The following is a 25,614-nucleotide window of genomic DNA, read 5'->3' as shown; positions in this document are numbered from 1 at the left end:
AAAGGATTAAAAATTTCAGTAATTTTTATGTCCTTACTCACAGACTTAAGAATTCCAAACTCACTTACTTATTATAGTACTACTCTATGTGGTATTTCTCTACATTTTTTCTCCTCTCAAATGATTTTTTCTTACTGAAAATGCATATACTCATTTTTAATTATGTACAGTTTTTTATATGTATAAATGAATTAGTATATATAATTATAGACTAAATTTATGCCAATTTATGCCATATATAATTATAAGATATAAATTATATATGAATTAATTTATATATAATTAAAGGGATAACATTAAGTTTGCTTTCAATATGGAATAACATGTCTTTTTCAAGTGCTCCAAATCCTATTTGATTGTAAGCCACTAGTGGATAGGTATACATCTTCCATTTTTATATAAATCTCTGCTCTCTTTAGTAGCATTTTTTTGCTATTAAGAAAAAATGATTACAGCTACATATGACATGAATCAATTAATTTTATCTTTATTGTTTTAAGAATCTGTGGCCAGGCACGGTGGCTCACGCCTGTAATCCCAGCATTTCGAGAGACCGAGATGGGCGGATCACGAGGTCAGGAGATCGAGACCATCCTGGCTAACACGATGAAACCCCATCTCTACTAAAAATACAAAAAATTAGCCAGGCGTGGTGGCGGGCGCCTGTAGTCCCAGCTACTCGGGAGGCTGAGGCAGGAGAATGGCGTGAACCCAGGAGGCGGAGCTTGCAGTGAGCCGAGATTGCGCCACTGCACTCCAGTCTGGGTGACAGAGTGAGACTCTGTCTCAAAAAAAAAAAAAAAGAAAAAAAAAAAAGAATCTGTGACTATCATATGAGTCTGCAATTTCTCTTTTACTTTGCTAATAAAAAAATAAAAACTCAGGACAATATAAATATGAAAGAATTTGTTATTCAGTCATCTTCAAATTTTCAAGCACACTTATTTACAGTTGTTATAATTACATATAATTTTTCTGTTAATGAAAACAAATTCCTTCAGGACTTTCCTAGAAAAAATGGTTAATTTTAATACTTGATGGTTAAAACAATTTCTTTGGAAAGGAAAATAAGTAATTCTTTTCTTCCCAATTAAACTGAGACTTTTTAAAGATGACTACCAAGCAAATATATATTATTATTGAATGTCAGATAATGTGGAAGAAAGACTGAACCCAGAATCTAAAGATCTTTATCCTATTTTGGGTTCTACTGACAGAAGAGTATAACTAGGATCAAGTCCCTTCACTTCTCTGAATTCCCATTTCCTTAAAATTTGAAGTGGGATGGGCGCGGTGGCTCACGCTTGTAATCCCAGCACTTTGGGAGGCCAAGGCGGGCAGACTGCCTGAGCTCAGGAGTTCAAGACCAGCATGCGCAACACAGTGAAACCCTTGTCTCTACTAAAATACAAAAAATCAGCATGCGCCTGTAGTCCCAGCTACTCGGGAGGCTCAGACAGGAGAATTGTTTGAACCCGGGAGGCGGAGGTTGCGGTGAACTGAGATCACACCACTGCACTCCAGCCTGGGCAACAGAGGGAGACTGTCTGCGAAAGAAAAAAAAAAAAAAAGCTGAAGGATTGAACTCTAGAATCTTAACCTGTGTATACCTAAAGGGAGCCATATTGATGTCAGGTTTAAAAAAATAGAATTTTAAAAATTTCATTAGGATTCTTTATGCTTGGGTTTATTTTCTCATATTTCAAGATGGGGAAAAATTATTCAGATCTTAAAGTATAATACAGACTTCTGACGTGTCTCGACTGTCTCACCCTGAAATCCATTCTTCACAGGGAAGCACAGTCATCTTCCATTGGGCAACTTTGGGCATATTCGCACCTTCAATTTCTCCTATATACACACATACTAAAAATTAAAACCTTTAATGCTATATCCAAGACCCTTTCAATCTGACTCCAGCCCATTTTTCTCACTTTTACCTTTCACTGCATACCTGTACCCTACTTCCTTAGAAATGCATTGCTCTAATTATTTTCCTGCAGATGCGCTATACTTGCTGCTTTTCTATGTAGTTTATTCTGTTCCCTCCATCTACCTTTCTTCCTACCACCACCACCTATTCATCTTTATTCGTATTGGTTAAATTCTACCTCAGTTATCTAAAATGATCACCTACTATTTCCTCTCTGAAGCCTTCAGTATCTTCAGTACCCCCTTTCTCCCACTGCTTCCCCTACTACATAGATGTGCGCATCAGCGTCCCCTACACAAGATGTATTGCTTGAAAGCAAGGACCATGTAACACATCTTTGTATCCCTTACAAACTTCAAATAGGAGCCACTCTGAAGGTATCTGATGAATTGAGAGGGTTTTTTGGGGAGTGAAGAGAAAGACATTTATACACATGATTAAATCATTTTGTTCTCTTCTTCAGAATGATTATGTTGGGTCAATAACACTTCTGATTTTATGAAATTTTTTACCGTATTAAATGCTTAATTATGTTTTTAAATGATCATGTGTGTTTGAAACGTCATAATTTTTAAGGATCATCTTCATCAGTTTAATAGCTATTCCATAAAATCGAGAATTTGATAGTTTTAAATAATATATAATTGACTAACAATAAATATGTGATGTGCTTACATTATTCTTCATTTTAAAGCATGTATGGAAATTATATCACTATTTGGCCTTCATTGATGCCATATACATGCACATTTTACCCACTCAAGTGCTTTATTATTTCTGAATTTTGAGGAATACATTATTTTTTTCTCTCCCCATACTTTACCCCCAACAGGCTGCTGTGATTGTCAACAGCAGCAGGAGCCACTTGAAGGTTTGATAAAAGCAGATGAAGATGCTTAAAGATGTCTGTTTGCTGAAAATATCTGGTAACAAACAGGAATATATGTGAGTAAATAAACTGTGTTATTCTTATTTTAAAAGTAAATGTTATAAAGTGCCTAATTGCTTGTTATCACGGGTTTTGTTTTGTCCTGATATAGTTCTGAGTTAAGAAGGTAATAACAAGGAAGGAAATACATGCTACAGCATGGATGAACCTTAAAAACATTATGCTGAGTGAAATAAGCCAGGCAAAAGTGAATACATACATGATTCTACTTGAGGTACTAGAATAATGAAAATTCATAAAGACAATATAGAATAGTGGGAAGGGAATGAGGAGTTGTTTAATGTGTACAGTTTCAGTTTGGGATGATGAAAAATTCTGGAAATGGATAGTGGTAATGGTTGTACAACAATGTGAATATATTTAATGCCACTGAGCTCTACACTTAAACATGTTTTAAATGGTAAGTTTTGTTTTACGTATATCTTACCACAGTAAACAGAAAATTTAAAAATCCCTGTGCGTAGATGTGAAAAAACATTAGCAAATTGAATCCAGCATCATATAAAGTATAATACATCATGATTAAGTGAGACTTATCCTGGGAATACAAAATTGGTTCAACATCCTAAAAAATCAATATAATTCACCCAATTAACAGAACAAAACAAAACATTTATCAACAGAATGTGAAAAAGTATTTGATAAAATTCAATAGTATTTGATGTAAAAATTCTCAACAAAATAGCAAAAAAAAAGAAACTTCCTCATCCTGATGAAAAGGACCTAAGTAAAACCTATAGCTAACATCGTATTGGTGAAAGACTTTCTCCTTAAATCAGGAACAAGGCAATATCAATTCTTACCATTTTATTTTAATCTGTACTGAAGGTCTTAGCCATTGCAGTAAAGCAAGAAAAGGAAATAAAAGGCACATATATTAGAAAAGAAGACATGGAACTGCCTTTATTCACAGATGATATAATTACATATATAAAATAATCCCAAGGAATCTACCAAAAGCTACAAGAATTAATAATGAAGTCCTAGCAAATTCACAAGCTATAAGGCCAATAGACAAAAATATATTTTGGTATACTAGCAATGAAAAACTAGGGAGTAAAATATTTAAAAATTAATATTTACAATAGCATAAAGACATTAAAAACTTAGGGATAAATCTAACAAATGTGTACAAGATTTGTTCACTGAAAAATATAAAACATTACTGAGAGAAATTAAAGATTTTAATAGAGCAATGAACTGAGTCCATGGATTAAAAGACTCAGTATTGCTCCAAAGTTAATTATTGTCAAATAGATCTCTACCTACAAAGAAATTCTAAAAAAACCCCAGCAGGCTTCAAATTTTTTTGCAGAAGTTGACAAGTATATTCTAAAATACATATAGAAAATCAAAAACAATTTTGAGGGAAAAGAACAAAGAGGATTCATATTACTTAATTTTAAAATTGGCTTTTAAGCAGTTTAGAAAATAAGCAAAACAAAGGGGTACTGGCACAAAGACAGATATATGGATTGATGGAACAGAATAACAAGTCAAAGAATAAACTCACATACATATGGTCAATTAATTTTTGGCAAAAGCACCAAGATAACTTAACAGGATAGTATAGTCTTTGCAACAAATGGCAATATAACAATTGGATATCCGTATATAAAAATAAAATCCTCAACCCTTACCTCACTGCAAAAAGTTAATTTAAAATGAATCATAGACCTAAATACAAGAGCTAAAATTATAAAACTTCTAAACAAAAACATTGAAAGTTTGTTTTTGTGGATTTTTGCTTTGTTTTTTTACCTTGGGTTAGTAAAAGATTTAGTGGAACAATAACAACAAAATAAACTACCATTTAGAAAAGAAAATATGTGAATAATATGATTTCATCAAAATTACAAACTTTTTTCTTCAAAAGACACTATTTAAGGGAATAAAACTGTAAACATTTGTCAAAATATCGAACTGTACAATATGAAAGTGTGAGTTTTACTGTACAAAAATTATGCCTAAATAGACCAAATTTTTAAAAAACCTAATTTAAGATTTTTAATCTTTAAGAATCCTAGGAGGTAACATATTTTTAAGTTTTAATTTCATTCATATCACTAATAACTACAACTTATTGCATATTTCCTGCAGTGGGTCTTTTACCCATATTGGCTCATTTAGTCTTCATATTTAAGTATAGTTCCATTTTTATAGATGAAGAGTACCTAATTCTGAAAATTTTATTATCCATGTCACCCTGAGATGATAAACAGGGACTTTCAAAATTTAAAGCCCTTCCTTTCCCACTATGTTTTGTTGTATCTCAAGTATTTATTTAATGCAAACATGTTAACTGTATTTACATTAATTCATGCAGTCCTTGGAACCCAAATGTAAGGTGTATGCTGTTATATCCATTTTCAGATATGGAAACAGAGGGTAAATTACTTGCCTGGGTCACATGGCTCTTACAAATGGAGGCCAGTCCTGCTGTAACTCAAAAGACTATGATGCTCTCTCTACTCTCATTGCCCCCTGTAATGATATGGTCTTGAATTGTCTGTGTGTGTATTCTAATAAAATTGTATTTTGTGACACTGGAATCTTAAATTTTTAAAACCTTTTTATTTTGAAATAATTTTAGATTTTCATGAAGTTTCCAAAAAAATGTATAGGGATGTACCATGACTGTTGTACACAATCAAAACCAGGAGCAAATTGACATTGGTACAATCCACAGATTCCAAAGTCACTTATTTACAAGCACACATTTGTGTGTGTGTGTGCGTGTGTGTGTGTGTCATTCCATGCAATTTCATCACCTTTGTGTAGCTTTGATAACTATCACTGCACACAAGATACAGAACAGATCAGCCCATGCCTGATGCTATCCCTTTATAGGCGTTTTCATCCCTTTTCTTCCCCATCCCTAACTCCTGGAAGCCACTAATCTTTTCTCCATCTCTATAATTTTGTTCATCTAAGAATATTATGAAAATAGAATGCAGTATGTAACCTTTTACTATTTTTTTTCACTCAGTAAAATTCTACGGAGAACCTTCCTAAGTTGTTGCTCACATCAATAATTCATTTTCCTTGTTATTGCTGTGTAGGACCCTTTGGTATTGATGTACCACAGTTTAACCATTTACCCATTGAAGGGCATTTAGGTTGTTTCCAGTTTAGGGTTATTAGGAATATAGTTGCTATTAACAGTCATGTACAGGTTTTTGCATGAGCATGTTTTCATTTCTTTGGGATAAATGCCTAAATGCAATTTCTCAGTCATATGGCAAGTATATAGTTTTTAAAATGTGGCTGTACCATTTTACATTCTTACCAGCAACATAAGTGATGCCGTTTATTCACATTCTTGCCAGTACTGGTGTTATCACGATTTTTTAGCTTAGTCATTATCATGGCATGTGGTGATATAACATTGTGGGGTTTTTTTTGTCTAATAGCTAATGATGTTGAAAATCTTTTCATATTCTTCTTTGTCATCTGTACATCCTCTGTGAAATGCCACTTCATATCTTTTGTCTATTTTCAAGTTTATTTTTTTTTTACTATTGAGTTTTGAGAGTCGTTTATCTATTATAGATACAAGTCCTATGTCAGACGTGTGGTTTGCAAATATTTTCTCCCTGTCTGTAGCTTGTCTTTTTCATTCTCCTAACAGGGTATTTCTTACTTGAATTGTTTTCTAAAAATATCCAGTAAATGTTAATTTTTCTAAGCAACTTTAAACAAAGTCAATTAGTAGTATAGAAACTATAGACTGTAAAGTATACTGCATTTCTGCTTAGAGTTCTCTATATACAGAGGTCTAAGATAGCACAAAATAAGTATGATTTATTTAGCCCAATTTTCCTGCATCGTTTCCGTAAAAAATATTGAAGTGGCTCACAATATTAGTATTCAAACACCTGTCATACACATTCCATTCCTGGCCTTATCCTTTCCCCCTTTATCCTTTACGTATTTGTATTAGGATAAGAATATCCTCCCAAACTTCACATACCGGGGCCTGTCAAGGGGTGGAAGGATAGGGGAGGGACAGCATTAGGAGAAATACTTAATGTAGATGATGGGTTGATGGGTGCAGCAAACCACCATGGCATGTGTATACGTATATAACAAACCTGCACGTTCTGCACATATATCCCAGAACTTAAAGTATAATAATAATAAAAAAAGAATATCCCCTCTCCCTTCTTTTCCGAAACCAAGGGCCTCTCAAAACTAATGGGAGGAAAGTTTATTTATCATAAAACTCAAGATATTTTGCTTAGTATAGTATGGGAGATATATGAGGGGAGCTTAATCTTAACAGTGCAGTGACCTGATTTTTAAAATTAACCCAAGTCCCTGTCCAACAGCAGAGCAAGACAGAACAAACTAATGCTACCTGCTCCAGATACAGAAAAGGTAGGACATTGGAAACATCTGGGTGGATGGGGGTAAAGGATTCGGATCAGCCCATAACGGCCACGTGATATACCCTGACATCCTAGGATTAAGGCCATGAGCCATGCAAGGAGGTTGGAGGACAAATGAAATACAAAAAGTAAGTCATAATATCTACAACCCTGTGGTCTACAAAGGAGTTTGGTTATACTACATGAACCTGAAATAGATGATGGATTAAAGTCTCCATTCATTATTCCATGTAATGATAAAACAATTTCAAGTGATCATAAGACCATTTTATAATGAATTTCTTCTTTCCACTGTAAAGGGCATAGTGTTAGATTGCTTACTCTTGTTAAGATTTACTGGATGCTAACAGTACAGCACTGGCTAGGCATCGGGAACATAAAAATAAATGAGAAGTGTTCCTGCTTTTAAGATGTTCCTACTGTGGCAGACAGAGAGCTACAAAATATAATAATATAGAAGTATGTAAAAAAAAAAAAAAAGGAACAACCAATTCTGCCAGGGGGAATAGTAGAGTCATGAGGAAAAGACGTTTGAGCTAGGTCTTGCTAGATGTTTTTAAATAAAATGTTTTTCTTCCATAATGAATATGAAACAATTAGAAAAAGATGGGAAAATTGAGTTTTCAAGGATGAGTTCTTCAGGAAAAAGCCAAAGCTTTTAGAGAAATTGGATTCATTCATTCATTCATATTCATTTAGCAAATATTCATTGCCTTTACTCCAAGCTAGATTCCGAGAATCCAACAAACAGTGCTTGCCAAAGGGAACCTGTCGGCTGGCGGGATGATAGAGATCAGACAGTTGCCACACAATGTGAAAAGTGCCGTGAAAAAGTAAGCATAGGGTGATGTGGAAGCACATGGTTGCCTCTAATCTGGACAGACTGAAGACACTGAGATTTACAGTTAGGCCAGGGTCATTTTAAGCACTGCCTTATTGTATTTGTATTTAATGACATTTCGAAACGTGGAATGAAAAGTACAGGCAGACTATAAGAAGCTTCCACGGATGTGTCTAACTTTGCAAATGAACAAAAATCTAATGTAGACATATCCTGGAAACTTCTCCTAGTTTGCCTGCACTTTTCCATTCCAAATGGAGGTTTGGACATTTAACAAACAGAGGCCTCAGAGGGTTATCCTGTTAAGATTTTAGTATATACAGCAGAGGCTTGAAGGAATGTTGATTCCATTCCTCTTGGCCTCCTTTTATGAATCCAGTTCTGTGCTAGCTCTGTGAGTAAATGAAAATGCCTTCAAAATTGGGATGCCAGAGTTAGACAGCAAAGCAGCAAAGGAACCCGTATCAGCTAAGTGTGGGAAGGGAAATATGTACCAGTTGCTATATACTTTCATACGTTATTTTAACCTCATAACAACTCTATCAATTCAGACGATGAAACAGGGTTAAAGAATAGAGGCTGAGCACCTGGCTGTCCACGGATACATTGAGCCAGCAGGAGCACCCGTGCCCCGCAGCAGCACCCGGGGCCCTCCGAAAGTTCCGGCCTTAACGCCTAGGAACGTGCCATTGGCTCCCGCGTTTCTCGTTCCCGTCGGGAACGCCACTGGCTAGTACCTTGCCTGGCCCCCAGTGCTCAATCCCTGGTAGTTGGGAGGACGAAAAGGAAATCCCTCTCTGGTCGGTCCTCACCGCAGCCCTGTGCCAGGCAGTCACACGGCGGCCTCCAGAGTCGAAGGCGGTCTGAGGAGATGCAGGTTGTGTCCAAAACCTCCCACCTCAGGGTCTACGGAAGGTCCCAACAAGCTCCTTGGGCCCTTAGGCGTTAGGCCAACCCCAGGCCTCAACTGGCCCCGCCCACTCCCCGTGGCCGGAAGTGGCGGCGCCGAGCGCAGTAAACGCGTGCCCGGAGGCGCGACCTCGGACGGTTGGTGGGGCCACCGGGTCTTACCAGTCCGCGGCGTGAGTCCTGTAGGACCGTCGACGGGGGAGTTGCCGAGGAAACGCCTCGCCGGCGTCCTTCCCCTCCCCTGGGTCCTTTGAACCTAGTTTGGCTGGAACTCGCCTTCCGGCGGCGCGGAGGATTTCGAGGCCCTGACAAGCGACCCCGAATTTCCGGAAGTGGGCGCCGCGCCGCGCAGTCCAGATGTGCTCGACGCCCGGAATGCTGGCGCCAGGGGCCTCGCTGTCCCTGCGGGTGTCCTTCGTGGACGTGCATCCCGATGTGATCCCGGTGCAGCTGTGGGGGCTGGTGGGCGAGCGGCGGGGCGAGTACCTGCGGCTGAATCGGGAAATCCAGGAAGCGGCGGCCACGCGTGGCCAGTGGGCGCTGGGCAGCGCCTCGGCCTCGCCCGGCGACCTGTGCCTGGTGCAAGTCGGGCTTTTGTGGCACCGCTGCCGCGTGATCAGCCGGCAGGCACAGGAGAGCCGTGTCTTCCTGCTGGACGAGGGCCGCACCATCACGGCTGGCGCGGGCTCGCTGGCGCCCGGGCGCAGAGAGTTCTTCAACTTGCCCTCAGAAGTGCTGGGCTGCGTGCTGGCAGGCCTGGTGCCGGCAGGCTGCGGCGCTAGCGCGGGCGCGGGCGAGCCGCAGCACTGGCCCGCCGACGCCGTGGACTTCCTTAGCAACCTTCAGGGCAAGGAGGTGCACGGGTGCGTCCTGGACGTGCTGCTGCTCCACCGCCTGGTCCTCCTGGAGGTGCCCGATGTGTTCCAACAGATGCGGGAGCTAGGCCTGGTCCGGCGGGTGCCCGACAGCCTCTTCCGTTCGCTGCTGGAGCGCCATCTCACAGCGGCCACTGCTAGCGTGGGCTCCGGGGTCCCGGTTCTCTCGCGAGTCCCGCTCGAGCAAAAGCAGCCTGGTCTGGATTATTTCTATCCCCAGCTGCAGCTGGGCGTGACGGAGCCCGTGGTCGTAACCCAAGTGTGCCATCCCCACCGCATTCACTGCCAGCTTCGCAACCTGTCGCAGGAGATCCACCGCCTCTCCGAGAGCATGGCCCAAGTATACCGGGGTTCCACGGGGACAGGGGATGAGAACTCGACCAGTGCCACCTGGGAGGAGAGGGAGGAGAGCCCAGACAAGCCGGGCTCTCCGTGTGCATCCTGTGGCCTGGATGGACATTGGTACAGAGCACTCTTACTGGAGACTTTTCGGCCCCAGCGCTGTGCCCAGGTGCTTCATGTGGACTATGGAAGGAAGGAGTTAGTGAGTTGCAGCAGCCTTCGGTACTTGCTGCCTGAATATTTTCGAATGCCGGTGGTGACCTACCCTTGTGCTTTGTATGGACTCTGGGACGGTGGGAGAGGCTGGTCTCGGTCACAGGTCGGTGACCTGAAGGCACTGATACTGGGCAAGGCAGTGAATGCAAAGATTGAATTTTATTGCTCCTTTGAGCGTGTATATTATGTCAGCCTGTATGGAGAAGATGGGATTAATCTGAACCGTGTGTTTGGAGTACAGTCGTGTTGCTTGGCTGACCGAGCCCTTCAGAGCCAGGAAACAGAGGAGGAGGAACCAGAAACATCTCAGTCTCAGTCTCCTGCTGAAGAAGTAGATGAAGAGATTTCACTCCCAGCCTTAAGATCTATCAGGTTAAAGATGAATGCCTTCTACGATGCCCAGGTAGAGTTTGTTAAAAATCCTTCTGAGTTTTGGATTAGGTTGAGGAAACACAATGTCACCTTCAGTAAGCTGATGAGGAGAATGTGCGGTTTCTATTCCTCTGCCAGTAAGCTGGATGGTGTAGTTTTGAAACCTGAACCTGATGACCTTTGCTGTGTCAAGTGGAAAGAAAATGGTTATTATAGGGCAATAGTCACCAAATTGGATGACAAGAGTGTGGATGTATTCTTAGTTGACCGAGGCAATTCGGCAAATGTGGACTGGTATGATGTAAGGATGCTGCTTCCTCAGTTTAGGCAGCTACCAGTATTGGCTCTGAAGTGCACCCTAGCTGATACTTGGCCTTCGGGAAAAACTTGGAGCCAGGAGGCAGTTTCCTTTTTTAAAAAGACTGTGCTCCACAAAGAATTAGTCATCCATATTCTTGATAAACAGGATCATCAATATGTTATTGAGATTCTTGATGAATCAAGAACAGGGGAAGAAAACATTAGTAAGGTAATTGCCCAAGCTGGATATGCCAAGTATCAGGAATTTGAAACAAAGGAAAATATCCCGGTAAATGCCCACTCCCCAGGGCATGTTTCAAATCACTTTACTACGGAGAGTAACAAAATACCTTTTGCCAAGACCAGAGAAGGAGAGCAGAAAGCCAAGAGAGAGAATAAAACCACATCTGTTTCAAAAGCTTTGAGTGACACAACAGTTGTAACAAATGATTCAACTGAACTAGTTGTGCAGGAAAAAGTGAAAAGAGCATCTGTTTATTTTCCTCTTATACAGAATTTATTGGAAATTAAGCCAGGCTCCTCTAGTAAACGAGAGCTGGAAGTTGGAAGTACAGTAGAAGTCAGAGTGTCTTATGTTGAAAACCCTGGCTATTTCTGGTGTCAGCTGACCAGGAACATACAAGGGCTTAAAACTCTAATGTCTGATATTCAGTACTATTGCAAAAATACAGCTGCTCCTCACAAGGGAAACACCCCTGCTTGTTTGGCTAAGCGAACAGTAAACAGACAGTGGTCCAGGGCACTTATCAGTGGGATACAATCTGTGGAGCATGTCAATGTAATATTTGTAGATTATGGAGACAGAGAAATGGTATCTGTGAAGAATATTTATTCAATTAGTGAAGAATTTCTCAAGGTTAAGGCTCAGGCTTTTAGGTGCAGTCTTTATAATTTAATTCACCCAACTGGCCAGAATCCCCTTGTTTGGGATGTAAAGGCAATACAAGCTTTCAATGAATTTATAGATAATGCATGGCAAAAAAATCTAGAATTAAAATGTACAGTATTTGCTCTGGCTTCAATTAATAATGAACTGTTTAACATTGTGGATTTGCTAACCCCCTTTCAGAGTGCATGCCATTTCTTGGTAGAAAAGAGACTTGCAAGACCACTAAAATTTCAGAAGCCTTTGGAGTCCTCTGTTCAGCTGCATTCCTACTTCTATTCTACACATGATATCAAAATTGGAAGTGAAGAATTAGTTTATATAACGCATATTGATGACCCTTGGACATTTTATTGCCAGCTGGCAAGAAATGCAAATATTTTAGAACAGTTGTCATGTAGTATTACACAATTAAGTAAAGTTTTGCTGAATTTAAAAACATCTCCCTTGAACCCTGGAAACTTGTGCCTTGCCAAGTATACTGATGGAAACTGGTATAGGGGCATAGTAATAGAGAAAGAGCCAAAGAAAGTCTTCTTTGTTGATTTTGGGAATATTTATGTAGTAACAAGTGATGATCTGCTTCCAATACCTAGTGATGCATATGATGTCTTACTTTTGCCCATGCAAGCTGTCAGATGTTCATTATCTGATATTCCTGATCGTATACCAGAAGAAGTGGTGGTGTGGTTTCAGGAGACTATTTTAGATAAGTCATTGAAGGCTTTAGTTGTAGCAAAAGATCCAGATGGAACACTGATTATAGAACTATATGGTGACAATATTCAAATTAGTGCTAGTATTAATAAGAAGTTGGGGCTACTTAATTACAAAGATAGAATAAGAAAAAAAGAAAGTGAAGTGCTCCGTTCTACAACTGAAACTCTTGCAGAAAAAAATGAGAATATGAAGTTGCCATGTACAGAGTATTTAAGTAAATCAGTAGGGAACAAGTTACCTAATAAAGAAATTTTGGAAGAGTCATATAAACCTAAGATCGACTCATCATACAAGGAACTCAAACTTTTACAAAGTTTAACAAAAACAAACTTAGTCACTCAATATCAAGACTCTATGGGAAATAAAAATAGTCAAGTGTTTCCATTAACAAGAGAAAAGAAAGAAGAAATTTATGCTGAGACACCCTGGAAAACAGCAAGAGTAGAAGCCACTCTTTCAGAGAGAAAAATAGGAGATTCATGTGACAAAGATTTGCCTCTGAAATTTTGTGAGTTCCCACAGAAGATTATAATGCCCGGATTTAAAACAACTGTGTATGTTTCTCATATAAATGACCTTTCAGACTTTTATGTTCAACTAATAGAAGATGAATCTGAAATTAGTCATCTTTCAGAGAGATTAAACAGTGTTAAAACAAGGCCGGAATATTATGCAGGTCCACCTTTGCAAAGAGGAGATATGATATGTGCTGTTTTCCCAGAAGACAATTTATGGTATCGTGCTGTGATCAAGGAGCAACAACCCAATGACCTTCTCTCTGTGCAGTTTATAGATTATGGCAATGTTTCTGTGGTTCATAATAACAAAATAGGTAGGCTTGACCTTGTTAATGCGGTATTGCCAGGGTTGTGCATTCATTGCTCCTTGCAGGGATTTGGGGTTCCTGACAATAAAAATTCTAAGAAAATGATGCATTACTTTTCCCAACGGACCGGCGAGGCTGCAATAAGATGTGAATTTGTTAAATTTCAAGACAGATGGGAAGTTATTCTTGCTGATGAACATGGGATCATAGCAGATGATATGATTAGCAGGTATGCTCTCAGTGAAAAATCTCAAATAGAACTTTCTACCCAAGTAATTAAAGATGCCAATTCAAAGTCTGTTGACAAATCAGACATTGACACTTCAGTATTTCTTAACTGGTATAATCCACAAAAAAAAATGGTAAGAGCTTATGCCACTGTGATAGATGGACCTGAGTACTTTTGGTGTCAGTTTGCTGATATGGAGAAACTTCAGTGTTTAGAAGTAGAAGTACAGACTGCTGGAGAACAGGTAGTGGACAGGAGAAATTGTATCCCATGTCCTTATATTGGAGATCCTTGTATAGTAAGATACAGAGAAGATGGACATTATTATAGGGCACTTATCACTAATATTTGTGAAGATTATCTTGTATCTGTCAGGCTTGTGGACTTTGGAAACATTGAAGACTGTGTGGACCCAAAAGCACTCTGGGCCATTCCTTCTGAGCTTTTGTCGGTTCCCATGCAAGCCTTTCCATGTTGCCTCTCGGGATTTAACATTTCAGAAGGGGTATGTTCTCAAGAGGGAAATGACTATTTCCATGAAATAATAACAGAAGATGTGTTGGAAATAACAATACTAGAAATCAGAAGGGATGTTTGTGATATCCCTTTAGCAATTGTTGACTTGAAAAGCAAAGGTAAAAGTATTAATGAGAAAATGGAGAAATATTCTAAGACTGGTATTACTAAAAGTGCTCTTCCCTATGAAAATATTGACTCAGAGATAAAGCAGACTCGTGGGTCCTACAATCTTGATGTAGGACTTAAGAAGTTAAGTAATAAAGCTGTACAAAATAAAATATATATGGAACAGCAGACAGATGAGCTTGCTGAAATAACTGAAAACGATGTAAACATCATTGGAACCAAACCAAGTAACTTCCGTGACCCTAAAACTGATAACATTTGTGAAGGCTTTGAAAACCTCTGCAAAGATAAAATTGATACTGAGGAACTGGAAGGTGAATTAGAGTGCCATCTGGTTGACAAAGCAGAGTTTGATGATAAATACCTGATTACAGGATTTAACACATTACTACCACATGCTAATGAAACAAAGGAGATACTAGAACTGAATTCACTTGAGGTGCCACTTTCTCCTCATGATGAATCAAAAGAATTCTTAGAACTGGAATCTATTGAGTTACAGAATTCTCTGGTTGTGGATGAAGAAAAAGGGGAGCTAAGCCCGGTGCCACCGAGTGTGCCACTCTCCCAAGAATGTGTCACAAAAGGCGCCATGGAGCTATTTACACTGCAGCTTCCTCTCAGCTGTGAAGCTGAGAAACAGCCAGAACTAGAACTACCTACAGCCCAGCTGCCTTTAGATAAGAAGATGGATCCTTTGTCTTCAGGAGTTAGTCAGAAAGCACAGGAATCCATGTGTACTGAGGACATGAGAAAGTCAAGTTGTGTAGAATCTTTTGAAGACCAGCACAGGATGTCATTGCATCTACATGGAGCAGATTGTGATCCCAAAACACAGAATGAAATGAATATATATGAAGAAGAATTTATAGAGTATGAAAACAGGGATGCCGTTTCAGCACTGATGCCCTTGTTCTCTGAGGAAGAAAGCAGTGATGGAAGCAAGCACAATAATGGTTTACCAGATCATATCTCAGGTATGTGAATTTTTTTTCCCTTGTCCTTTTTTCTTTTTTTTTTTTTTTTTGAGACAGGGTCTTGCTCTGTCATCTAGGCTAGAGTGCAGTGGTGTGATCTTGGCTCACTGCAGCCTCTGCCTCCCGGGCTCTAGTGATTTTCCCACCTCAGCCTCCCGAGTAGCTGGGACTACAGGTGTGTGCCACCACACCCAGCTAATTTTTCTATTTTTTGTAGCGACAGGGTTTTGTCATGTTATCCAGGTTGGTCTCAAACTCCTGGGCTCAAGCAGTCCTCCTGCCTCAGCCTCCCAAAGTGTCCTTTTTTAAGTTTAACATAGTGACTTTCCAAAGTTGTTATTTGTTTTAAAGAAAAGAGAATAATTCTTATATGGATTTCTAAAAAATAATTTTTTGTAAAAGAGATTAAAAACCTGGAAAGTGAATCAGATTGGATTTTATGAAGGGCATTTTAAACTTGGGGAAAATGTATTGTGAAATCAGTGCATAATATGTGCTGGAAGAAACACTGAAATATTAGTTTTGTGTTTAAAAATTGAATGCTTGAAATCTATTAGTCTCCAAAAGTTAATCACATTTAAAATGTAATCACATTTATAGTCAAGAGGGCATGTGTTGGTAAGTTTTATAAAACATGGTATTCCCTTGCCAAATTTATCGCACTGCTATAGGCATAAATTTACACTAAGGATTATTTTAACAGGGTCTTTTAGACTTAACTGTATCGTGCATTGATCTTGCAATTCATTAGAAACCCTTAAAGAAAGAAAATAGATTTAGGTAGCCTATATTAAGCAAAAAAATTTTCATGTGTAAATCTTGGAGGACATTTATTATATTAACTTTTTTATAAATTATTTTTACTACTGTTTGCTACTTAAAAAGAATTGTTAAATGGGTAACTTTTAGCTTTTTATAATCAATGCTATACTTTTTAAATGTCAATTTTTATATTATTAAATTTGAACCATTGTAAAAATAAGGAAAATAATGGAATAGTGAGAATGAAAATCAACAAGAAGTGATCAATGTTAACACCATGATGTATTTTCTTTTTGTTGTCTTTTACTGTCTTTGTGTATGTCTACTACGTAGTTTTAAAAACAGTTTAGATCATACTATCATACAGTATTGAATCCTGCATTTTAGTCCCTTAAAAATGCTTTCAAAATATTTTAATTGCATGGTATGCCATCCTGTGGTTACACATAAGTTATTTAAGTATTACCCTTGCATTAGATATTTATTCCTCATTGTCATATTTAATAATAGTAAGTATTAACTCTGTGATAAGAATGTCTGCTCATTTGTAACATGCTGCTTTCTTATAGAAATGGCTGTTGTAAGTATAAAAAACACCACTTGTCTAAATAGTACCATATTTTATTAGCGATTTTCACTGTTAGAAATCAGATTCACATCCTTATGATGTGATTTTTTGTTTGGTTTGTTGGTTTAGAAAAGCAGTAAGAGATTATATGGGGGAGGGGCACTGGAAGAATTTTAAACAAAATTGAGGGAGACAGTCATACCAATGTACTAATTACATGATGTTGATGATATAGAAATAATGCAGATTAGGAAAATGCTTTGCTTGTGTATGTTGCATTAAGGAATTAAGAGATATGTATTGAGTCTTACTCAATTCAATTTGGCAGCTCAACCACAGAACACCTACACTCTGAAAGCCTTTACTGTTGGATCTAAATGTGTTGTGTGGTCAAGTCTAAGAAACACATGGTCTAAATGTGAGATTTTAGAAACAGCTGAAGAAGGAACAAGGGTAAGTGACGTTTAAGTACTTTATCTCCAAATGTATATGCAGACTATTAAGGAAAGTTTAGCAGACTCTGTCAGACTAGAGAATGTGATAGAACAAATGTTTACCTGCTTGTTCCCCCTGATAATTTGATGTAATGCACAAATATTTTAAATCTCCATATATAAGAATCATAGCAAGAAATCATCCTAGGCTGTATCTTCTATCTCCCTTACTCTTTCTAAATTCTATTAATCACCTAGTTCCACACTTTACACATCTTATCTCTTAGTTGGAATTTTTTATATCTAATGCCACTACCTTAGTTGAGTCATTTCACAACTACATTACTCTAATAACCTTCTATTTTGTTTGCTTCTTCTAGTCTTCCTTAAACTGATTGTCCACGGTGTCAGGGTGACGTTTGTAAAATGCAAATTTGATTGCATCATTATTGTGTAAAACTTATTAGGGAGCCTGTTGATTGTGTTTCTCCCGTGATTTGAAAACCACCTGTTTGAGAATTACCTGGTGTGTATATATATATATTTTTTTTTCTTTTTGAGACAGGGTCTCACTATGTTGCCCAGGCTGGAGTGCAGTGGCGCGATCTTGGCTCACTGCAAGCTCCACCTCCCGGGTTCACGCCATTCTCCTGCCTCAGCCTCCCGAGTAGCTGGGACTACAGGCACCCGCCACGACGCCCGGCTAATTTTTTGTATTTTTAGTAGAGATGGGGTTTCACCTTGTTAGCCAGGATGGTCTCGATCTCCTGACCTCGTGATCCGCCCACCTCGGCCTCCCAAAGTGCTGGGATTACAGGCGTGAGCCACTGCGCCCGGCTGTTTTTGAAATTGTATTATAGATTCCTACGCCTTGGCCTGGCCTGCTAATTCAGAATTTCTGGGGTTAGGATTCCCGAATGTGCATTCATATTCCATTAAAATTGGAGAGCCCCTGGCCGGGAACATAAAAGTCAAGCTCATTAACATGGCATAGGAAATCCTCTAGGGTTAGGTGTTTATGTACTCTCTTTGGCCCTAATTCTTTATATTTTGAACTTTATATTAGATGAACATCAAAATTCTTGACTTCTCTTACATATACCATCTGCTTGCTGTTTCGATATATTTAATAATGCAGTTCTATTTTACCTATATTCCATCCTGTTACCAAACTGGTTAATTCCAATTCACTTACCCATTGCCTCTACCAGGGAGCATTCACTGACGTTATTTTCTAAATTTATCCTTGTCCTCAACCTTCCCCCATCCCAAAAAAAGCCTTATTTCTGTATTATAATCCTATACCTCCTACTACAGAAGTCTGAACTTCCTATGGTGTATTCTAATTATCTGCTTAGAGGTCTTTTCTCCACTAGATTTTGAACTGTTCGATGTTGAAATTTTATCCATCTTTGATCACCAGTCGTAGATACTCTATATATGTTTGTGAAACTGAAGTAGTATGGAGTTTGAAATATAAGGTTGAAGCTCAATAAATTCATTTTCATTGTCTTTTGAAGTATTTCATTTTAGGGCTAGGTGCAGTGGCTCATGCCTGTAATCCCAGCACTTTGGGAGGCCAAGGCAGGTGGATCGCTTGAGCCAAGGAGTTTGAGACCAGACTGGGCAGCATAGTGAAACCCTGTCTTTACCCGAAATACAAAAAATTAGCTGGGCGTGGTGGCGTGCACCTGTAGTCCCAGTTATTCAGGAGGCTGAGGTGGGCAGATTGCCTGAGCCCAGGAGGTCGAGGTCACGGTGAGCTCTGATCCTGCCACTGCCCTCCAGCCTGGGCAATAGAGCAAGACCCTATCTCAAAATAATAATAATAATATAATAATAATAATATTTCATTTTTAAAATAATTGCTCTGGTACATAAATCGGTTTTTTTTGAATTGGACACTTAAAAAAATTTGTTTTCTCCTGTAGGTTTTGAACCTTTCAAATGGTATGGAGGAGATAGTGAACCCTGAGAATGTCTGGAGTGGCATACCCAAATTTGATAAGAGTCCACCTGAGGTATGGAATTCTATAAATAGTAATTAGTGAGAGCATTGTTCTTCATTTTGAAAGGTGATTTAACAAACTATTTCCAAAGTCCCTTGTGTTTGGAAAAATGGGAGAAAAATCCTGTGACAATAGTTAAAAACAGCAATAACAAAATCAATGATTTTAGTCCTTATGCCAAGTATTATTCTGAGAAAACTAGTTATTAATGTTTTACTTCTTGATTAGAAAATGTTTTGGTCTTCATGACTCTAATAAAATACATATTAGATGCAGAAAACCTGAGAAATATAACAATATTAAAAATGAGAAAGTAACTATCACCGATAATATACCCATCCAGAGACAAATAGGTTGACCAGTTTGGTTTTCTTTTATAATTTTTCTGTTTATATGTAATATAAGTATTTCATCTACATATTTTAGACACAATTGATTTCATCCTATGTATAGTTTTATATTCTGTTTTTCTTCATTTGAGACTATATGGTGGGCAATTTGCCATGACATTATGATGTGTCTGGGCATTTGAGTTTATCCTGTTTGGGGTGGTTGGACTTCTTGAACCTCTCCCTTCACAATCTTTGTCTGATAGTTTTAATATCTGGTCATCTTGGGGTTTGTAGCTGTTGATTTTCTTTTCCCTAGAGAAATGGTCAGCTTTTCTTGGTTCTTTGTATGTTGAGTAATTTTGGATTATATCCTGAACATTTTGCATATTATGTTTTAAGACTTTGGGTTCTGTTAAAATCTGGAGAATGTTGAAGTTTTTGTTATAGCGGATGATCAGCTGGTTTCAATTCATACTACATGTTCTGTTTCTCCTTCTGTGGTTGGTGATTGTCCTGTCAGTTTAGTTTTCAAAGCCTTTGTTGTTCAGGTCTTCCTGGTACATAAGCCACCCAGGGTAGTCAGGGACTTTGGTCAGTGGTTTATATAGTAGTTAGGTGTCAAAGACTTTGCTGTGCTTATTTGGCTCTGTTCTGCATGTGCATAGCTCAGGGGCAATCCTGAGACTTACAGTTCACATGTAGCATTAGGAGTTAAACATTTTCAACTCCTTTCCTCTCTGAGATGTCCTCAACATTTTCTGGCTCCCAGGATCCTCTTTTATCCAGCCTCCAATGGCCCCTTTTTCTGGTCACCTAGCCAGGCAGTATTTTTCTCTCAGACTCTGCTCCACCACACAGTTCTGTTTGCCTGTAAGAGCGAAGCAGATAAAGAGATAACAAAAACAATCTCCTATTACTACTCTTCAGATGACAGAAAGCTCTTTTCCTGGTTCCACTGGCTAGAGAGACGGGTCATCTCTCACATTTGTAGGTGCCTATGTTGCCATAGCTGTCACCAGGCAGTAACTGGGGTTTGCCACCCTCAGGGCAGAGCCAGAAGAAAAATAGAAATAAACATAATACCACAATACAGCAAAGAGATTTCCTACCTATTTCTTACTCTCTAGCATTCAGGGTTCCTTTATCCCTAGTCCACTGGCTATAAATAAGAAATTTCTCTCAGAGTTTTGCTGTCTACCCTAGCTGGGCAGTTTTGATTTGGCCCACCCTCAGATCAAAGTCAAGAGACAAAGAAGTAAAAAAAAGAAAAGAAAAGGCCTATGAAACTCACTCCTGTTGTGAGTCATTATTCACGTTTTTACTTTAATTCTTAATCTACCTATTTCTGTTCACTTTTGAGTCTTTGAGTAGTTGCTTTTTATATTCTGTCTAGAATTTTTCATTGTAATCAGCGAAAGAGGTTATGGTCAGCTTATTCCATCTTGGCGCACCCAGAATGCCATAAACAATATTTAATAGCTGAATAATGCTGCATGACACTAGTGAGTCATAATGTATTAAACCATTTCCCATAGTGTTGGATATTTAGGTCATTTGAAATTTTTACTATTAAAAATCACTGAATATCTCTCTTTATGTTAATTACTTTTTTGCTTAGGTCAGAAATATCAGCCTACTACACTTTTTGCATCAATATTTACTAAAACTTTTTACATTTGGGTTGTCTCCATCCATTAATTATGAAGAATCCACAGCCAAATGCATACATACGTACATACAAGATTCAGTTTGGATAAAGTTCTCTATGCCTGCTACATAGAAAAGAACTATTTAACGTAGACATAAAATTATATATCTAGATAAGTAAATAGATAACTACCTCTGGCTTTGACTAGGCCAGTTAGCAGACATATAGAAACTACTTATGAGTAAGGCTCTAAAAATTTTGATTTGGTTACTAATGAGATTTAAATATCCTTCCTTCAAATTTGAGGAAGCTCTTAAATCTGGATACCTGTCTACAAATGAGCTAGCTTTCCTTACAAAGTGAGTATTGTATTATGCATGACTTTTTTTAATGATACATGAAGTCACTATGATCTAGGAATCTAATTACTTTTTTAAAAAAAAATGGTTTCTTATCTTTTATTTTACCCTAAGAGTATTTTGTTAATTAGTTACTGTATCACATGATGCATGCACATGATGCTATTGGTTGTTAAAAGGAATATAAGAGAAATATTTCCCTTTTCATTGTCCTTAATAAAGCATCTGTGGCTCTACATGGATACTGTGTTTGAATAACAGCCCCTTGAACAATGATGTCCCTCCCTCCTTCACCAATTACCAGAGTTGTTGGGGGTTTGGGAGCTAAACATTGGAAAAGGGTACTTTACTCCCTGTGTAGAGTGCTGCAGGGATATGTTCTAGAGAAATGAGCATTTGAAGAATAGAAAATGTATTTGACGTGATTCCTCATTATAAAATCAGATTGTCATAATTTTGATAGAAATACCTTTTGTTGTTTACATCTTTTCTGGCTTATCTGTGGTTCCATTTCTGATTTGAATTATTTTGTACTCATGATAAAGAATCAATAGCAATTCAAAGGTTCCTTTTGTTAGGCTGTATCCCAAAGAGTAGGGAAAGATCTTTACTTCATGTCAGCGGGTGATACCACAATTAAAGGTAACTTGTGTTTTTAAAACAAAATACTTCTATCACCCAGAATTACAATTTCTTAAAAATATTGTTATGCTGAATCCCTCAAACAAAAATGATTTATCAGTTTCTTTGGACATAGGTAGCAGGGAAGAAAAACCACTTTAGGTAAAAAAAAATGTAAAAATACTTATGGAGATAAATAACCAAGATGAGGATTTCTTGAAATAGAGGAAACTTATTAACTGAATTAATCTTGAAAGTTAAATTACAAATGTGATAAATTCACATTTTAAGGAATTTTCTCTGTTAATTGGCTCATATGTTCAAATGATCTTTGTTAAATAATCTCTTGGAATTTCTGAATCTTTAGTTTATATAAGATTCAAATTATTGGCTGGTTCTTGGTATTGCACATTCTTATTCATAAACAATGCAGTGGTTCTTAGAATTGAGGCACACTGAGAATAAAATCGGCTAATGGTAGCTTTAATATCATGTGAGAAATATATACTAATCAAAAAGGACAAAGAACTAATTGATTATCAGCCTTGTTCACACCATTCTAGCAAAATATAAAATATGCCAATTTCATAATTTTTAGAGAAACTTGATTTGATGGTACAGTGTGAGAACCAAAATATTAATAATAAAATAAAACATTATTTCTATAGAGATAATGCCCTATAGTAATTAGAATACTCATCTGTCCCCCCTCCCTTTTAGAGAACATGACATTTGTCATGGTAACACCCATGGAAATAAATTTTTTTGTTTGTATGTTTCTTTCTCAGTTTGAAGTTTTTCTCTTTTTGTTTCAGAAAAGGGGTTTGGAGGTGATGGAGATTTAACTGTGGATCTATAGCTGTGGCCAATCAGTCAGAAGCTGCCCTCGAACAAGTGGCATCTTACCCAGACCAACAGTATTTGAGAAAATTGAAAACATGTAACAACAAGAAGTTGTCATTCTCAAAACTTTTATATAGGTGGAAAACAAATTAGGTCTCAGGTTGACGGTGGAGTGTGTTTATAGTGATCCTGTTATATATACAGATCTGGGATCTTTTGTCTTTATTGTGTTATGTTTCTAATTAGTTGGGAGGATTTATTTTGCTAAACAGATTACTAACACATTACATTTCAAAAAACTATTTTGGTACCTTTCAAATACAGTGTTTAAATTAAAATAGAAAAATAAGGGCTCATGACAAGTACATTATTTGATTCTACTTAGGATAGCTTTTTAGCAGGATCTCCTTCAGAATTTTTGTCTTGATTTTGAATCTTTGCCTGTTTGTCTAAACATTTGACTAACATTCTGTTTGAATTTGGAAGTATTCTAATACAAGATTTGAATAAAGTTTATCCTTAAATAAAGTTTATCCTTAGTATGATGGTCTCATTTTATTAAAAAGGAAATAGAACTCTTAAATATACTTGGTTCCATCTCTCCTCTGTAATGGAGGATTGGGGAAAGCATAGTAATATTAAATGTTAGCTCTTATGTATTAGTCACTTAGCTTGTACTTTAAATGCATTTTTTTCACTTTAATCATCAACTTCGAAGTGCATATCAATATTATCCATATTTTATAGGTGAGAAAATTGAAGCTTCATAAAGAGGTTAAATAACTTGCCTAACTAAGGTCAGATAGCTAATGAGTCTCAGAGGCTTGATCAAACCCAGACCTACCTAACTTTAAAGGCCATGACTTTTTAAACATGATTTTGCAAAGTATAGATCTTAGCTTTTGGAAACAGATCTTAGCTATATGCTGCTTAACAGATATGTGACATGGGCAAATTATGTAATATTTTGAACTTTGATCTTCTCCATCTGTAAAGTGGTGATAATAAAACCTTTCTTGCAGTGTTTTTTAAGATTAGAAATAATTGATATAAAGTCCCTGAAAAGGAGTAGGCATTTGATAAATGTTTCTTTCTTTACCCTGAAAAATACTCAGTGTGCACTATGTTAGGTTATTTCTTTTTAACCTTAGTAGATATTTTCAATAGTTATTTTCTCCTTTCAGCATCAGCATGTGCCACCAACAAAAGATTGTAAAAAAACAAACAAAAATTGTTGAATGGGACATCCATACAGTTGGAATGTTTATTTCTAAAATGAATAGGGAAAAGATTTGCTAAATGAGACTGGGGTGAAAGTGTATCTCTGTGAAGCATTGTCAAACTCTGAAGCCTAATGGAAATAGAATTATGAACCTTAAAAACCGGTTATAATTTCAGTAAGTAGAAGGGAGAGAGGTTTGCATTAAAAGTAATTGAGGTAGATGAGTATATTACTTATTCCTGGAATAATGAATAGACAAGTTTGGCTTACTCATATAGACAATATAATGTGAATTGCCAGAAGCAAAACTCAGAGAAGATGCGTTAGGGTCAGATTATAGGAAGCCTTCAATTTTAAGCTGAGTTTAACTCCCTATTTTAAAAAATTTAATCTGAATGGCTACAGAAGTAAAATTTCTGAGAATGAGTGACTTTGCACCTGACACCACTAAGATAGGACTAGGGTACCAAATGAGTGGTATAAATTTTTATGTCCCTTGGGAAATAAAATCATTTTCCATGATTCCCATATTTATATAAATTCTTAAGCTATATTTTTACCTCCATTTAATCGTGTTATTCTGTTTTACTACTGCATACAGAATTGAAAACATTAAATAAAATTAATTGGAATATGAAGAAGCTAAATGTAATTCTGAATGTTTTATTATCCTTCACAGCCTTTGTGTGAGTAACTAATGTATTTTAACTGGAATCCCTGCTATATGCTGTAATACCTATGGAACCTTTCTTTAGTAAATGGAATGCCTTAAAGAATTAAAGAAAGTGCCAAAAATTACCAATTTTCTCTAATCCACTGCCTTTGCCTCATCTGTAATGTTGTTAACCCTTCTCTACTCCTTTTTAGTCATCATTTGAAATTGTGTAGTACCACCAATCCTGTGCTAAAACAATGGCTTTTGCTTGTTCTAATTTTTCTTGCCGTGACCAAAAGTCAAAGAGAAGTGCTGCCAGATTCTACCTAGCATATCATGTTGCTATAATTAAACTCCACTGCCCATAGTAGATAATAAAAGCAAGAAATGTTTTTTTTTAAATGTATGTTTAGGAAGTCTTGTATCATCGCAACAGGTTTTCACTGGCATTTTGCCTGTTTTAATCTACTTGTCTGTCAAAGTAATGTGAAAGCAGTTTTTAACTTCGACACTAAAAAGGAATCCTCTTTGTAAAATTAAAATTTAGGCTGATATGAATATTGTATACTGTATTCTTTCTTTACATCTAAAGGGAAAAAATTCTTAGTCCAAGCTTCAATCACGATTACAGTATAGCCTGTATTTTAAAATATGAGTCCTTTGGGAAAATACATTAAAAATCTCTCTCTCTCACACACACACACACAATTTTAGACAGTTTTGAAACAA

The 25,614-nt window shown here is 37.3% G+C and overlaps 1 protein-coding gene across 2 annotated transcripts; it reads left to right on the top strand.

The window, feature by feature from the left end:
* The first annotated feature begins 1,495 nt into the window (after positions 1-1,495).
* TDRD6 (tudor domain containing 6) lies at positions 1,496-25,443 on the top strand. Of its 2 annotated transcripts, none has more exons than XR_004027713.1 (4): positions 1,496-2,878; positions 17,091-17,215; positions 19,128-19,217; positions 22,981-25,443. XR_004027713.1 is itself a non-coding variant. In XM_030802322.1 (4 exons), exons 1-4 carry the CDS (start codon positions 9,381-9,383, stop codon positions 23,008-23,010), a joined length of 6,297 nt encoding a protein of 2,098 aa, XP_030658182.1. In that variant the 5' UTR covers positions 7,007-9,380; the 3' UTR covers positions 23,011-25,443. The 2 variants fall into 2 exon arrangements, 1 of the variants encoding a protein (XP_030658182.1); XM_030802322.1 differs by lacking the exon at positions 1,496-2,878 and adding an exon at positions 7,007-15,432.
* The last annotated feature ends 171 nt before the right edge of the window (positions 25,444-25,614 follow it).

The sequence above is a fragment of the Nomascus leucogenys genome, chromosome 22a (genome assembly GCF_006542625.1).
Source record: "Nomascus leucogenys isolate Asia chromosome 22a, Asia_NLE_v1, whole genome shotgun sequence".
NCBI lineage: Eukaryota > Metazoa > Chordata > Mammalia > Primates > Hylobatidae > Nomascus > Nomascus leucogenys.
This window is presented reverse-complemented; position numbering and strand designations above follow the sequence as displayed.

Coding starts and splice junctions, on each gene's coding strand:
- TDRD6 (XM_030802322.1), top strand. CDS start 9,381: ATGTGCTCGACGCCCGGAATGCTGGCGCCAGGGGCCTCGCTGTCCCTG. Junction 15,433..17,090: donor TTTACCAGATCATATCTCAG/GTATGTGAATTT, acceptor TCAATTTGGCAG/CTCAACCACAGAACACCTAC. Junction 17,216..19,127: donor CAGCTGAAGAAGGAACAAGG/GTAAGTGACGTT, acceptor TTTCTCCTGTAG/GTTTTGAACCTTTCAAATGG.